Raw genomic sequence first — 15,513 nt, forward strand, 5'->3', positions numbered from 1 at the left:
AAATTTAAAAATATTTTGTTGTAAATTATTGAAACTATTTGATATTAACTTGATGCAACTGTGCTCAGTCGTAAGTACTTCACTTGGAAGTTAATGTATAGGGCATCACACAAATTGTTGGCTTGATTAATTCAATTATCCTTTGGGGTTATTTTCCTATGATATAGGGTTAGGGTCATTTTTGTCTCCCCCACCAGAGGTGAAGGCGAGACTTAGGGATCCAAATGTCGTCCGTCCGTCACAAACCTTATGACACATAACTCAACAACCGTAAGTCGCTTCTCAACCAAACTTGGCTGGTAGATGGACTTGGGGTACCTGCATGTTATGCTGCAGTCGGAGGTCACATGGTAAGGTCAAAGGTCATTTTCAGGTCAACGTTAAAGTTTACATGCAAGACTCTCTTATGACACCTAACTCCGCAACCGTAAGTCACTTTTCAACCAAACTTGGATGGTAGATGTACTTAATAGACCTGCATGTTTTGCTGCAGTCGGAGGTCACATGGTAAGGTCAAAGGTCATTTTCAGGTCAACGTTAAAGTTTCCGTGCTAGACTCTCTTATGACACATAACTCTGCAACCGTAAATCACTTTTCAACCAAACTTGGATGGTAGATGTACTTAGGGGACCTGCATGCTATCGTGTTGAGAGGTCACATGGTATGTTCAAAGTTCATTTTGAGGTCAACATTAAAGTTTACGTGCAAGACTCTTATGACAAGTGTTATTCCATCCCAGTCATTTCACAATGAAGTTTCGATACAATTCTGTTGCATGCCCTTGCAAATCACGATATTTTTGGTTATTTTCATAAGTGGGCGAGACACAAAATCGCTTTTGCCTTGTCCTATGATATTTTACCTAAATGTCATGAAAACTATTTGAATGCCTTCACCATTTTGCCCATGTATAGCACAAGTGGAATATGACTTTAATTGAATTTTGTTACACTAAACTAAAGTAAAAGTATTTGAATCCTGTTTTTTTTTCTCTCATTCAGGATATTGAGATGCTATCAAGTGAGGTTGTACGACTGAGTAAGTTGGTAGGATCATCTCAATCAGGTACACCATCTCCAGTAGATGATCATCAGGGTAAACTTTCTGGAGGTGCATCCTCCATGGCAACTACATCATCATCATCTCATCCAGTATCATCCTCATAGCAGATACCCTGCTCTGCATATACACTATTGTCAATATATTGTTTCTATTTAAAAATTGCCAAGTCCTGTTGGGCTATTGCACAAACTACTGAGCTGGGATAAAACTTGCAGGTGCAAGGCAACTGAGCAGATTTATTATCAAAGTGGTCTCTGGAAGTAATTTCATCTGTGATGAAATTTGATGAATCAAGAAAGTTACTAAGGTGTGGGTATTTTTAATGCGGGAAGGAAGAGAGTTGGAGTGTCCTTGGGTATGTAGAGTATGTGAAGCAGTCCTTTACCGTAAATGAATTTTTATGGAGGAAATCAGTTGCACCATCTTGGAAGAGGATCATTAGGGAAGTAGCATTTATTCACAATGTTTGGAAAATGTTTTTTTTAATCAATTTATATACTATAATCAAAACAGTCTCAGACAAACTTTATTTTTTGATAGGAAATTGGAGGATAAACTGATTCCCAATATCTTGACAAACAGGTAATGGGCTGTTTCTTCCATTCCAGACTTTGCACATATATTACATAAAACTTATCATCAATAGTAAGTTTTAATCCAATCATAGCTTCATTAGAATCCTTGATTTTGATTGGCTGTTGAGCATTGTTGACATGGTACTTGCTGTTGATGACAAAGGTTCCATGATAGATAAGTTTTATGCAACATGGTAGCACCCAATTCGTGCCACACATGATGTGTATGCCATGAAAGAAAATTATATTTCAGTCAACTATTTTATTAAGTGAAACCCATCAATGGCAATTGTGTTATTCCTTTTGCTATTTGACTTGCCGTATGTTTTAGTCAGTTGAGAAGCAGGTATCAACGCAAATAAAATGTTAAGTTTTCTTTTTCTGAAAACATACAAGAGTTTATCCTTTGTATTACAAGCAAATGTGTAATTCTTGACAATTTTGTGATGAAAAGACCATTTTTAATTATATCATAAACTCAGTTTGGTTATAATTATGTTAAAGGAAAAATAATTACTTAATAAAAGAGCTACTATATATATATATTTTTTTTTTTTTTTGGTGGACAGGGTGGAGGGGATATTGTTATCATTGCTTAGTGTATCATTAATTACGTTTAATTCATTTATGTTGTAAAGCATTCCAACATTATAATGGAGTTTCCTTTTATCCATTGCATGCAGCCTTTGCTCTACCTGGGGGTGTTTCACAAAGAGTTAAGTATGACTTCAATGCTGACCCTTACATATGCAACGCGCAATCTCATTTATCAATATACAGTAGTGTGCATCCTCTTGGTATGATCTGACCAATGCAGTCACACCTTTTATACTGCACACAAATAGGAACTTAAGTGCGACTCATACTTAAATCTTTGTGAAACACCTTCCTGGTGTTATTAACCCAAGTGTGTATGTATTATATGAAAGAGAATAAATTTATATTTAGATTATGTCTGTATTTCCTCTCCTTGTAAACTTGTAGAATAATGTTGATAAGATACTAGTACTCCCAGAATACTGATATGGCAATAATGATAATTTATCTCAACTTCAGTGACTATTCCTGGATGATTAAGATAGCAGCTTTCCATGTGAACTCAGAATTAATTGCAGTGATCACATTAGCATCAATGATAGTGTTGTAAGGCACAATGTTGAGATGTATATTTTATATGTTGATAATACTGCTCATATAATAACACATCGTTTGCCATGAGTACCATCCATTTCAATACAGTACATCAGGAATAAGATATTTTTTTGAATTCTTCAAGTGATAAACTTATCCTCTATTGTAATGATTTTCAGCCTCATTTTTCTCTCAACATTTCTCATTAAGTGTATGTAAATCATGGCATCAATTCTATGGAGCTTAAGGACGTTCCACAGTTAAAGTGAAATCCATGTCATTTTCACCAAACTTTGCACATAGATACTTTAGAACCTTAATATTCGAAATATGCAAAAATTAACATAGGTCCATGTGCTTGATTTTTTGCTATAGAGCTTCAAAGTTCACCCAAATTGATGTTCTTAAGAATTGCGCATTCAAAAGAATTTGGCATTTTTAGACCGCCCAAGATGACTACAATGAGTTTAAACCTCTATTACTCAGTCAAAATACATGAAAAAGTCATCAAATTTCGCAAGAGAGTTAATAATTGTATCGTTAGAATGGAGAATCTATTAATAGTGCTATTTGTTTGCAATTTTAAGTTTAACAGCACTGTCAGTTCTTAAAAATGGCGTAAAAGATAACAAAATCCCAATCTAAAAAATGTAAAATTTCAGTAACAAACTACAAACGTACAATAGATGCTGCACTTTATTCAAAATCCATGTCATTTTCACCAAAATTTGCAGAGTTGTAGAGGAAGGTATACCTAAGAGGTACAAACATTAAAAAATAGGGGTTCATGTGCTTGTTTTTAAACTATCAGCATTTTTATTAGAGCAAATGTGCTTTTTAAAGCACCAAAAATGGGCCGAATGCTTAGTATCTATGTGAAGAAAAAATCAAAACCACTCTACCATTTATTCAAACTCGGGGTAATATTCGTGATTCTTGGCAGCACTGCAGAGTAAAGTATTTTGAAATTGTAGAGAATATTTTTTTGAATGGTCCATGGAATAATTCAATTTTTTAGCTTCATGAAATAACGCATCGGATCTGCAGTTAAAGTGCAGAAGATGAGAAAAATCAGCGCATACCCGCAGCTAATTAATCACCTGTTCATCCATCATCCATTGTGACGTCAGCGCGCAGAGTGTAAACTATGCGCAGATCATAATGCGCACAAATATAACTGTGGAACGTCCTTAATGAATGGTAATACTTGTTAAAAACAAAAACAAAAATAATCACACAAGCAAGTACGAACATCTTGGTACAGAGACACACATAAACATTTGTTTTTATACATATATTTTTTTAATGTACAGATCTGAGCTTGCAGAATTAAACAGCGCTGTTTCCTTCCTTTTGCACTGCCATTGAACTCACAGAATACATTTATTTTTCAGTTCTATTCCAAATTTGTCCCTTTAACCTATTTCTTGGCTGCATAGTACAATTTGATATAGCATTGAAATTCACATCATGACCCTCCAGGGCCAATGTTAGCTTTATGCAACACTTAGTTGCACAAGAAGTAATAAGCAGAAGTGGATGTGTAATTGTGCTTCCCTCACCAGTGTGATATTCAAGTGTACAAAATATAAATGAAAATGAGTGAATAAACGTAATCTATATAATATCTGTAACATATTATATAAAAGGTATTCATAATCTGTATATGATAGATATCTCCTATTGTGTAAAGTTATAAATTGTATTTAAACCACCAAATATTGTTAGATGATGTATATTGTATTTTGCATTCCAGATGATTTAATAATTGTGGTATAAAAAAAAGTATTGACCATAGAAGGTCGTATGGGTGTTTAATTTTACTTTTATGAATGTTTCATAACATTTGGGCTGTCTGTAGAAGAACTCATTACATTTCAATGATGTTATAGTATTATTTCCACTAATAACATGCAATGTATTTGTATTTAGAAAATGGTAGAACTTTAGCCAATTAATTTCTATGGTAATTCAGTTTCACTTCACAATAGATATATGCTTACCGATATGCATATCAATACTTCATGTTGGTAAGAGGACATTATATACCTATCATAAATCCTTTCTGATCAATTACAATATTTGCGTATTTGTGAAAAATGCCCTTACAAAAAAGCTGTAAATTCTGAAATATAGCACACAAAAGTAGTACTATTTGATTCATGATAGTGATTATGTTAAAGTAAGCATGGTTCAATTTTGTTGGTTAGACTGTAGTAAAATAGTTGCATTATTTCTTGCCAGAGATAGATGTACAAGTGTAGTGTTATGTTTGTTTGTACATTATGTTATTGGTGAAATGTAAACTAGACCGCATATTTTAGATACTTATTTATTATTCATTAAATAGAGGATATGTATGACACATTGTACTATAGAGAAGCAGTACCAGTAGTAGTTATATACGATATCATGATTTAAAAAAAAAGATGTTGAACATATATGAGAGATTATAATTTTATTTCTTAATTCATACATCATATCAATAATCTGGAAATATACTATAATTTCTTTATCAATGCATTACATATTTTCAAAGGGTCAAACCTTATAGTTTTTGTCATTGTGATAAACATTTCATGAACTGATACATTGAGAACTATTTTCATAATCTAACATAGTAAAGGATGCAGGGGACTCTAAATCTTGTAGAACATACATGTATACACAAAAGTTTATGATAAGCTTATGAAATCATGATTACATAGAATGATGATATTAATAGTGGTTATGAAATTTATGAAGTACATATTCATAATACCCTAATGAACGGTTGAGATTATGCAACAAATTCATTTTACATATTTTTTCCCTTTAAAAATTTGAGAGCTCAGATGAATAGGTCTTGTACAAGATCTTACTCTTATCACAATGCAACTGTGGAGATGGCTTGTAAACATTTTTACTTCAGGGTCAGAAAATCATTAGGTCTATCAAAAATATATATCTCAAGGTCATTATTGTTTATAGAACAAGTCCATCCAAACAAAAATATTATTTGAATAAAAAGAGAAAAATTCAACAAGCATAACACTGAAAATTTCATCAAAATCGGATTTAAAATAGGAAAGTTATGACATTTTAAAGTTTCGCTTAATTTCACAAAACAGTTATATGCACATCCTGTTCGGTATGCCAATGAGGAGACTGATGACGTCATCCACTCACTATTTCTTTTGTATCTTATTATATGAAAAATGAAATATTCTAATTTTCTCCTCATTGTCAAGTAAAACAACGATTAATTCCTCCCTAAACATGTGGAATTAGCATTGTTTAATATTATATGATTCAGTCCAGTTGGTCCTTATTGTCAAATCTGTAAAAAAATGAAATATTGTATAATTCAAACAAAAAACAAAAGATATAGTGAGTGATGGACATCATCGACTGTCTCATTTGCATATCACTGAGATGTGCATATAACTGTTTTGTAAAAAATAAGCGAAACTTTAAAATGACATAACTTTCTTATTTTACATCCGATTTTGATGAAATTTTCAGCATTATGCTTGTCTGATTTTCTCTATTGATTCAAATCAACATTTTTCTGAGGTGGACTTGACCTTTAATGACAAAATCCCAAAGTTTCTGCAAGAAATATGCCTCATGTTGTTCTTTGAATCCTCCTTGGACATTTGTGTGAATGCCTTTTTACAGAAATTTGTGCAGCATTCTTAAAATATCTTAATTGGGTAATTGAAAGATGTCATTGTCTGCCATACAGATCCATATTGAAAAGGGGTTTAATAATATACAAATAGGCATGAGTGCGATGGTGCGAGATTTCGCATGAAGTGAAAGAAAGATGCTCTATTCAACGAGGCAAAATCTTGCACGAATAAGAATATTCGCTATTTGTGTTGTACAACGCCTCAGAATTTAGCGAAAATATGAAGAAAAAAGAGTTTTCCCTGCAGTAATCTATGAAAAGGGAGCAAAAAAATTGAAAGCGAAAAGCAAAATCCCCCAAGCACACATGACCTTGGGCAGCATTGCGCATTTAGCCAGCAGGCTTATACGCGTATTGCACTTTCATTTTACTGAGGGCGATGAATTAAATCGTATTGTGACGTCACCTCCTAAAGCCATGCAACGGTACATTTGGATGGTACGTAGTGTGTGCAATGGTACGAATGTTTGACATTCAGCATCCCATTTGCTCGCGTACAACAAGCTAAGTATGCGTTGTACAATACTTTAATAAAACATTTGCAGACTTGAATAAGATGCGATGTTTTTTGGAAGACATGACCTTTTATAGTCACTCTGAGGAAAGGGTTTCTATTCAAACTCCATTGTATAAAGCCATGGGATCTAAGATTCACAAATGTCTACAGGAACATTGAAATACATAATAATCATGATATTATAGTACTATTTAGAGTCAGTGTTAGCTCCAGCTGTGAAGTGCTTGGTCCATTCAAGGAATTAATCCTGCCAGGTACCCGTTTACCTCATATGGGTTGAGCACGGTACAATATGGATGAATTTCTTGCTGACAGAAATCTCATTGAAGTTCATCTTTTAATATTTAAACAATTGACCATGTTTAGTTGTGGGGGGGACATTTTCTTTCAAAGGAAATTGAATTCTAGCTTTGAACATGTTGACCTGTCCATATAATCAATACCCAGTTTATGTGGAAAATTATACATTTTTACAAATGATATTATTTCACCTCTACTCCACATGAATTAAAACACAACTGATAGCTATGAGGCGCCGAATGTACCAATATTATATAGAACAATTATTTGTTATATAATCATTATTTATTAAATAATAACTATTATTTATATATAATTTACATTTTATTTGTAAATAACTACTATTATATAAAATATCATTTCTAATTATTTATATATAATTCCAAGTAATACTTCATTATTTGTAAATAATAATAGTTCGACATTCCATTATTTATAAATAATGATTATTTGTTTTTCATTATTTATAAATAATGATTATTTGTTTTTCATTATTTATAAATAATGATTATTTGTTTTTCATTATTTATAAATAATGATTATTTGTTTTTCATTATTTATAAATAATGATTATTTGTTTTTCATTATTTATAAATAATGATTATTTGTTTTTCATTATTTACAAATAATGATTATTTGTTTTTCATTATTTATAAATAATGATTATTTGTTTTTCATTATTTATAAATAATTTGTTGAGTTTTCCATTATTTATAAATAATGATTATTTGTTAAATAATGAAAACGTCTACTTCATTATTTATAAATAATTTTTTCGAGTGCACCATTATTCTCATTATTTATAAATAATCATTATTTAATGTTCGAGTTTTCCATTATTTATAAATAAAGATTATTTGTTAAATAATGAAATATCTACTTCATTATTTATAAATAATAATTTTGTTTCAATATCCCATTATTTATAAATAATCATTATTTATAAACAATTTTTACAGTTTGCCATTATATACAAATAATCATTATTTATATACAAATAACCATTATTTATTAAATAATGCCATTATTTATTAAATAATGCCATTATTTATTAAATAATGCCATTATTTATTAAATAATGGAAAACTCGCTATAACATGCAAATGTGGGACCGCCCATGATATGAATATTCATGATGCGATTTCCTTTTTCGTGATTTTTCTTCACAAATTTTTGTCCATTTCCTCTTCATAATGACATTTCTTGAAGCAATTTTCTAGGGATATGGTCTGATTGTAATATTCTTCATTTTCTATATAACTTCGTCTTCGTAGAAATATCAAAAAGTGTAATTTTATACGATTTTTCCTACAGTTCACAATCCCCATAGGCGCGCGTGTACGGTAGGGACAACCGGTGAATCGACGGAGTGCTCTTCATCGAAATACTACGTTGGTTGGTCCCCGGAAGTGGCGGGCGGAATTTAGCCCGAATCCTCGATGGAAGTCGATCAAGTGCATATGAGCTGAGAGAGTGAAATATCAGTGTACTTGTACAGGCCCTTCTACTTTTTATAAATATTTCTTGTTGCTTTTTTTGTTAAGTTAATTTTTCCTGGTGTAGAAATAAGTTTCAGTTCTAATAATGCACTTCAAATACATTTTGGAGTGTCTGTTTGAGGCGTTTGGGGCGATTTCACCCTGGCCCCAAAATGCTCGCAACGACAATACGGGGGCATGATGACCCCTAATTTTTTAAAAACTTATTTTTCTATTGAAAATTATCACAAAATTCACCAAAAGTGTGCACGAAAGCATTCGTATTTCACTTTTAAAACTCCAAAAAGTGCCCAAATGACAAGCTTGGTCGCTTCGCTGTGTCGCTTTCAACTTGAGAACGTTTACGCGTCTGCTTCCACCCCCCCCCCCCCCTCCTCCGAAAGAAATTCTGTATACGGCCATGCTCTAAAGAGCCTGGCACATTGATTTATGTATACTTCATTTTCATTATTTTTATCTCATTATCATCATGGCCTTACGCAGAATTTTTTCCAGGGGGGGGGGTGGGGGGAGCAGGACGCGCGTAAACTTTCTCATAAAAATCTTGAGAAAGCGAAGCGACCAAGCTTGTCATTTGAGCTTGGTCGCGTCGCTGTCTCGCTTTCAAGATTTTTTTGAGAAACTTTACGCGCGTCCTAGCTGCCCCCCCCCCCCCCCCCCCGGTAAAAATTCTGTGTAAGGCCATGATGATAATGTGATAAAAATAATGAAAATGAAAAGTACATATAAATCAATGTGCCATATGCTCTTTTGAGCATGGCTGTTCACAGAATTTCTTTCGGGGGGTGGGGGCAGACGCGTGTAAACGTTCTCAAGTTGAAAGCGAGACAGCGAAGCGACAAAGCTTGTCATTTGGGCTTGGTCCCGTGGCTGTCTCGCTTTCAAGATTTTTTTGAGAAAGTTTACGCGCGTCATGCTCCGGCCCCGGCCCCCCTGGAAAAAATTCTGCGTAAGGCCATGTTGATAATGAGATAAAAATAATGAAAATGAAAGTATACATAAATCAATGTGCCAGGCTCTTTAGAGCATGGCCGTATACAGAATTTCTTTCGGAGGAGGGGGGGGGGGGGGGGAGCAGACGCGTAAACTTCTCAAGTTGAAAGCGACACAGCGAAGCGACCAAGCTTGTCATTTGGGCACTTTTTGGAGTTTTAAAAGTGAAATACGAATGCTTTCGTGCACACTTTTGGTGAATTTTGTGATAATTTTCAATAGAAAAATAAGTTTTTAAAAAATTAGGGGTCATCATGCCCCCGTATTGTCGTTGCGAGCATTTTGGGGCCAGGGTGAAATCGCCCCAAACGCCTCAAACAGACACTCCAAAATGTATTTGAAGTGCATTATTAGAACTGAAACTTATTTCTACACCAGGAAAAATTAACTTAACAAAAAAAGCAACAAGAAATATTTATAAAAAGTAGAAGGGCCTGTACAAGTACACTGATATTTCACTCTCTCAGCTCATATGCACTTGATCGACTTCCATCGAGGATTCGGGCTAAATTCCGCCCGCCACTTCCGGGGACCAACCAACGTAGTATTTCGATGAAGAGCACTCCGTCGATTCACCGGTTGTCCCTACCGTACACGCGCGCCTATGGGGATTGTGAACTGTAGGAAAAATCGTATAAAATTACACTTTTTGATATTTCTACGAAGACGAAGTTATATAGAAAATGAAGAATATTACAATCAGACCATATCCCTAGAAAATTGCTTCAAGAAATGTCATTATGAAGAGGAAATGGACAAAAATTTGTGAAGAAAAATCACGAAAAAGGAAATCGCATCATGAATATTCATATCATGGGCGGTCCCACATTTGCATGTTATAGCGAGTTTTCCATTATTTAATAAATAATGGCATTATTTAATAAATAATGGCATTATTTAATAAATAATGGCATTATTTAATAAATAATGGTTATTTGTATATAAATAATGATTATTTGTATATAATGGCAAACTGTAAAAATTGTTTATAAATAATGATTATTTATAAATAATGGGATATTGAAACAAAATTATTATTTATAAATAATGAAGTAGATATTTCATTATTTAACAAATAATCTTTATTTATAAATAATGGAAAACTCGAACATTAAATAATGATTATTTATAAATAATGAGAATAATGGTGCACTCGAAAAAATTATTTATAAATAATGAAGTAGATGTTTTCATTATTTAACAAATAATCATTATTTATAAATAATGGAAAACTCAACAAATTATTTATAAATAATGAAAAACAAATAATCATTATTTATAAATAATGAAAAACAAATAATCATTATTTGTAAATAATGAAAAACAAATAATCATTATTTATAAATAATGAAAAACAAATAATCATTATTTATAAATAATGAAAAACAAATAATCATTATTTATAAATAATGAAAAACAAATAATCATTATTTATAAATAATGAAAAACAAATAATCATTATTTATAAATAATGAAAAACAAATAATCATTATTTATAAATAATGGAATGTCGAACTATTATTATTTACAAATAATGAAGTATTACTTGGAATTATATATAAATAATTAGAAATGATATTTTATATAATAGTAGTTATTTACAAATAAAATGTAAATTATATATAAATAATAGTTATTATTTAATAAATAATGATTATATAACAAATAATTGTTCTATATAATAATGGTACATTCGGCGCCTCATAGATAGCAACAAAATGTATTAGTATTTTTTTAATGATAAGGGTAATAATCAAATGAAGAAGAAATAAATTTAATGTAGTAAAATAAAAGAAATTTCACAAACGCTCATCGACCATGTTGTATTTGTGACCCTTTGGTGAATTATTTTCTGTTGTGGTACATGTACATTGCATGAGAATGTCATTAAAACTATACCATATTATGGTAAATACAGTGATTTAAAAAAATCATTTATATGCCTCATCAGATTTTTATATTAATAAACATTATTTTGAGGGGATGTGAATGAGTAATTTAGTAGTGTTAATGATGTGTGAATTAAAAAACTTATATTGATACTGCCTAAGTCTCTTAGGAATGAGTTTAGTGGCATGACTGCCAGCAAATTATTATCTTCTTTGCTTTTTCTGTCTTCAAAAAGTGCATAGGGATGCATTCGGCAGTGATATGCGCTATACAAGCATGTTGGCATTATTATATTATATTATATAAGGACTAAAGCGAATCTGCTGCATGCAGCTTCTATATTTATGAAACACCTCCCAGGGTCCTTGAAGTAGATCTTTCTTTTATTTTTGATGAATTCCTTTAGTTGTTGATTTTAATGTTATGAATTGATGTGCAATCTATGATGGAATTATCCCTCTTGTGATGCTGTTTGAACTTGTATCTGGCACCCAACTTTCATGATACCCTTCTTGAAACATCACACTGAATAATACATCTTACAAGATGTTTTCCTCACTTTGTGACAGAACATTAATGACTGTTGCCCTCGGAGAAATATAATGAATTATCAAAATTAATTATCAAAATAATGTTTGTAGATGGGGAGGTGAGATATAGAAAAGGAAATTATTCAGATTTACAGGAAATTAGGGTGACACACAAATACTACGATCATTAAAATCATTAAAGGGGACATGTTAGAACGATATCGGATAAACAATAAGAAAGTTATGAATTATTAAAAGTTGTAAAAATTAGTAATCACTATACCCATGGAGACTTCAAATTGGCCACATGTGATGTCACAGTGATGTAAGGCACGGACTACTCTTCCATGAACTCCAATACATAAAATGGCTACCATGTAACTTTTAGCTCATCCGGCCCGAACCAGATGAGCTAGAGTGATATCTCCTTGGTCTGGTGTCTGTCGTCCGTCCACAATTTCAAAATGCTTCTTCTTCGCCATTTCAATTCCGATTTCAATTCTGTTTGCTTTATATGATAGCACTAGGTGGGGGATTCAAAATTTCTACACGGAATTTTGAAATTCATTAAATATGCTAATTTATGCGCATTTTCAAAAATTGCTTCTTTTTTATTTGTTGACCGATTTTGAATTTTTTGCTTCCATCTGGTAGAGCTTCATGATGTTCACCAAACTTCTACACAGAATTTTGAAATTTTCAGTAGAAAATTATTTATGCAAAATTTATTCATAAATCACAAAAAGTTTTTTCTTCATTTGTTGATCAATTTCAATTTTGTTTGCTTTATATGATAGCTCGAGGTGGTGATACAAAAATTTCAACACAGAATTTTGAAACTCATTAAATATGCTAATTTATTCATATTTTTTTAAAACTCACAAAAATACTTATTTATTTGTTGACTGATTTTGATTACTTTTGTTCCATCTGAGAGCTAAATGAGGTTCACCAAGGTTCTAGAGTTAAGAAACTTTGACTAGAAAATTATTTATGCTTAATTTATATGAAATTTATTCTTAGATCACAAAAAATGCTTCTATGTCATTTGTTCCTCAATTTCAATTCTATATCCTCAATTTATGTCACCAATATAATTCACTAAGTGTCAACTGGGCTGAAATTAAAATTGTGTTAAATTTCGTTGCGAGATGCCGGATGAGCTCCACATCATTGATGTGCTAGTTGTCAAAAGTTTTACTTAAATTGGAATTTTCTTTCATGAAGACATAAAACAATATACTACCTGGATTATATTTAGATTACTGCCCCAGGGGAATTGGTACTTACGCGAAAACGACAAATCCCTGATGATTAAGTACATGGCCCATGGGAAAGTTTTCCTTCCTGTCATAATTTACTTAACCAGTTGTCAATTTGAAATCTACATAGTCTTAGGGATCTCAAATTTAAAGCAGCCATAACTTTCTTATTGCTTGTCCAATTTCTCTCAAACTTTCACCTTTCTGTTTTAGTTATTTTTATCCTTTCGAACACAACATTTTATAACCAAGGGTGGATTTTCCTCTTTAATGGTGATATTATTTATAAGGAAAACTAAGCTGATTGCAAAGGGTCTTTTGAAGTGTGTGGTGGAAAGAGATCAAACAACAGAAATTATTTTAAAGAGATTATGACGTCGTATTTGGACCTTGTCAGATTTGAAAGATCGTCCCATAACCAATCCAACTTGCCGAGGTTAAGCAGATATGCATCTATCGTCAATAACATAACCCAAATAAATATAAAATTTAGGCCATACACTACACCCCAAGCCAAGGGGTGAAAAGGAAACACGTGATAGAACAATGCGAGCACGAGCTGAAAATTTTTGACACATTGACTTGAAAAAGATTATTTGGAAGCATTAATACGATTCATATCTCACTATCCAGGTGTGAAGGGCAAGCTTAAATTAATATTGATATTTTGTTTTTATTGTAAATGTTATACATATGCTACTAAAGGAATACGCATATCTGAAAGGTGTATTGTATTTTTAGTACATTTACAAATCCATTACTATCTCAGTAAACGAAAACCAAATGCGCATACATTCGTAATTCCGAAGCTTCGTAATTCCGAAGGTTCGGTTATTCCGAAGGTTCGTATTCCCGAAGGTTCGTAATTCCGAAGGTTCGTTAATCCGAAAACGAAATAAGGTTCGTAATTCCGAAGGTTCGTCAATCCGAAAACGAAATAAGGTTCGTAATTCCGAAGGTTCGTCAATCCGAAAACGAAATAAGGTTCGTAATTCCGAAGGTTCGTCAATCCGAAAACGAAATAAGGTTCGTAATTCCGAAGGTTCGTTAATCCGAAAACGAAATAAGGTTCGTTAATCCGAAAATTAAATAAGGTTCGTATTTCCGAAAATGAAAATTATTCATTATGGTAACAAACACGGTGTTGTCATTACAAGATAACACGATATTATGCAATGATAGTAATAAGAATCGATGATACATGCGTGTGTTGTGGCCAAAAGCATGTATTTCATTAAGAATAGGCGCCCGGATCAAGCATAGGCTAATTTCGATTTTATCTGAGCAATTGCTGCCTTTAGCAAATGGTTTAAGGATGCAGGGGATTAAGTTTGTTGGTCGCGTGCGAGTAACCTCCAGATAATAGGATTTGTATTGGAGGGGATGTCATTTTTAATAACAGCTTCTGCTGGTAATAAAAATAATACTAATACTGATCCTTGTGAGATTTGAAAGCGCGAATCGCAAGCTCAAACTAGTAGACATTTCATGTAACAAAACTTGAACTTAAACATTCTGAGCATTTTTTGTAATCGTGAGAAAGATGTGTATCTTACTAAAGAATTAGCGCGAAGCGCGAGCTGTAATTTGTTTATATACTGACATGGGGCCCGTTGCATAAAACTTTTTACCTGAGAAAACTCAGATTATTTTTACCGGAGTTTTTGCCCTGTGCTAAAGTCAATGGCGGAAATCAGACTAACCTTAGTTTTCAGTTTTTACCAGAGTTTTCTCAGGTAAAAAGTTTTATGCAACAGGCTTTAGAAAGTAACCTTTTAAGGACTGCATTTAGTGACTCATGAATAGTATATCTCACGAACTAAATAATGAGAGTGCGAACCGCAGGCTTAAAATTTGTGATATTCCAACCTGAAAACTGGACATTTTATACATTTTTTTTTGTAACCAGGAATAGAATGAGTTCCTCAATAAACAATACTTGATGCGAGCGAGAAACGTGAGCCAAATTTTTCCGATTTTCCAACCTGAAAACTGGACATTCTAAGCATTCTTGTAAAAAAATAATTGATGCAAGTGCTAATAAGCGCGAGCCCAAAAGGGTATCCCATTTTGAAAAAGG

General features: G+C 32.4%; 1 protein-coding gene across 1 annotated transcript in view; it reads left to right on the forward strand.

The window, feature by feature from the left end:
- LOC129257028 (GRIP1-associated protein 1-like) overlaps nt 1–3,981 on the forward strand; it is a 62,307-nt gene extending 58,326 nt beyond the window's left edge. The window contains exon 32 of the mRNA XM_054895259.2: nt 1,003–3,981. Coding sequence (XP_054751234.2) covers nt 1,003–1,167 — 165 coding nt within the window. The 3' untranslated portion in view covers nt 1,168–3,981. The remainder of the gene's footprint in view (nt 1–1,002) is intronic.
- The last annotated feature ends 11,532 nt before the right edge of the window (nt 3,982–15,513 follow it).

Source organism: Lytechinus pictus, chromosome 3 (assembly GCF_037042905.1).
Source record: "Lytechinus pictus isolate F3 Inbred chromosome 3, Lp3.0, whole genome shotgun sequence".
NCBI lineage: Eukaryota > Metazoa > Echinodermata > Echinoidea > Temnopleuroida > Toxopneustidae > Lytechinus > Lytechinus pictus.